We start from the raw sequence: 2,327 nt of genomic DNA on the forward strand, positions 1-2,327 counted from the left end.
GCCGTAACGTACAATTTATTTCTTCGAACATTGACTTGTATTGCAATTCATATCCAAAATTTACGGAATCAATTTCCATGAATCTGAAGCAGTTTGGTGTTTGGTTTCTTGAGCTCTTGTTTAGGGACAGTAACAACAAGCACACCATTCTCCATGTGAGCTTTAACCTGCTCAACCTTAGCATTCTCCGGGAGCCTAAACCTTCTCTGGAACTTCCCGCCGCATTGCTCAACGCGGTGCCACTTTATCATCTTCTTGTTCTTGTGGCCGTGATCTTCGTCATGGGCATGCCTATCACCACTTATCTGAAGTACCCTTCCATCGTTGACCTCCACCTTGACCTCGTCCTTCTTGAGACTGGGAAGATCTGAAAGAAAAACATGCCCGTCTTTTTTTACTTGTTTTCTTTTTGTGGTTATAATTATCATATTTTTTAATTTTTGGACCATGTGGTCAGGTTGTAGCCTTGTTGATAGCTTATTTTTGGATTTCTTGTACTTGGGTGTGCATGGCCCAGCTCGGTCCGAAAATTCGGCCCGGTTCCGAGCACTATAGGAACTAATTTGGTATGATTTCATCGTGCTTAGGGTCGGATAAGAGTCTCACAAAATAGACCCCGTCATTATTTCGGGTCGGGTCCGTGTCATAGTTCGGGTCACCCGAATTCGACCCGGTCATCATATACAATTAATATTTTGTGTTATTAGTGATGGATGATGGTTATTCTTATGTGGAATTTAAATATTGTAAACCTTAATATTTTGTGTTATTATTCATTATAAGACTATAAGTTAATGTTTTATGTTTAAAATGCACAAGACTTTAAACTAATGTATAATATTGTGTTATTTGTATTGATTTAAATATTTGGTGTTATTAGACAATATTAGTATTGATTATGGTTATGCTTTAATTTTAGAGAATAGTTGGTTCTTGTTATATTTTTCTAAGTGAATTTTACCATGTCAAATAATGGTTGGAGTCTTAGAAATTTGGATATTTTCACATACTAGCTTACAAGAAGGTATCAAGGTAATATAATGTTAACGACCCGGTTTTCATCCGGTATAATCATGGCCCGAAAGTGTATAAGTTTCATCGGATTTAGGATCTAACAAATAGGTCCGTTATATATTTCAGGTCGGGTCTGTATCACATCAAATTCGGTTTCACTCGACCCATGCATACCCCTACTTGTAGTCTTGTAGATAGCTTTTTCTCGATGCATCTCTTCTCGACAAACCCAAAACTGGGTATGATAAAATTGTGAAAGAATAGGAAAAGCAAAGAAAAGAACTTTTATTGATTGTTGATTGATTGAATTGTACTGAAGTGTGTTGTAAACTATGAGGGTAAAACTAAATATATATAGAGCATTGTCCTATGAAAGATAAAAGATAAAAGAGATAAGATAAGAACAATTAAAGATAAGATAAAGATAAGATAATAAAGACTAAAATTAAAATTGAATTTTTGTATTCTGTTGGGCTGAATTTGTGGGTCACGATACTTCTTTATTTTATCATGGTATCAGAGCCATGGTATCCTCCTTGAGGAAGATATATAAGTTATCATCTTTTCGGTGAGAAATCACCATGCTTCTTTTTCAACTTCCTCCCACAATAAATAATCATAGATTTAGTTACATGCATCCAAGTGAAAATTATACCACAGTTTTGATTATCCCGGTTCTTTACCAGCAATTCCGTCTGCGCCTTCTTCTAGCATTTCATCTGCAACTTCTTCCGGGAGTTTCGTCAGTATTCTGTTTCAGCAGTTCAATCTGCATCTTTCTAGCAGTTCAATCTGCATCTGTTCTAGCAGTTCCATCTGCACTCTTATTGCGCTCTACGCGCCATTTGAAGACCACTCTTATTGCGCCATACGCGCCCTCTAAAGATCAATCTTGTTGCGTTTTACACGCTTATTTTTTATTTTTTTATTTTTTTATTTTTTTATTTTTTTTATTTTTTCATTCTTTTTTTTATGAAGATCGCTGCTTGCTCTCTCTCCCTCAAGCACAGCATCTCCTTTTATGTATTTTTGCCGTCGGCAGCTCAAGCTCCGCCGCACGCAATTGTTTAAAGATCGCTGCTCAAGCACAACATCTTCTTTTATGTATTTTTGTCGTCGGCAGCTCAAGCTCCGCCGCACACAATTGTTTAAAGATCGCTGCTCAAGCACAACATCTCCTTTTATATTTTTGCCGCCGGCAGCTCAAGCTCCGCCGCACGCAGTTTTTGAAGATCGCTGCTCAAGCACAGCATCTCCTTTTATATTTTTGCAGTAGGCAGCTCAAGCTCTGCCGCATGCATCTTCCTCCGCGT

At 37.6% G+C, this 2,327-nt stretch overlaps 1 protein-coding gene across 1 annotated transcript; it reads right to left on the minus strand.

Annotated features, from left to right (window-relative positions):
- Positions 4 to 746, minus strand: LOC107621289 (18.1 kDa class I heat shock protein-like). The gene has a single exon (XM_016323323.2). The coding sequence runs from the start codon at positions 576 to 578 to the stop codon at positions 69 to 71; it is 510 nt and encodes a 169-aa protein (XP_016178809.2). The 5' UTR covers positions 579 to 746; the 3' UTR covers positions 4 to 68.

This window comes from Arachis ipaensis, chromosome B10, assembly GCF_000816755.2.
Source record: "Arachis ipaensis cultivar K30076 chromosome B10, Araip1.1, whole genome shotgun sequence".
In the NCBI taxonomy this organism is placed as follows: domain Eukaryota; kingdom Viridiplantae; phylum Streptophyta; class Magnoliopsida; order Fabales; family Fabaceae; genus Arachis; species Arachis ipaensis.

Coding starts and splice junctions, on each gene's coding strand:
- LOC107621289 (XM_016323323.2), bottom strand. CDS start 578: ATGAAATCATACCAAATTAGTTCCTATAGTGCTCGGAACCGGGCCGAA.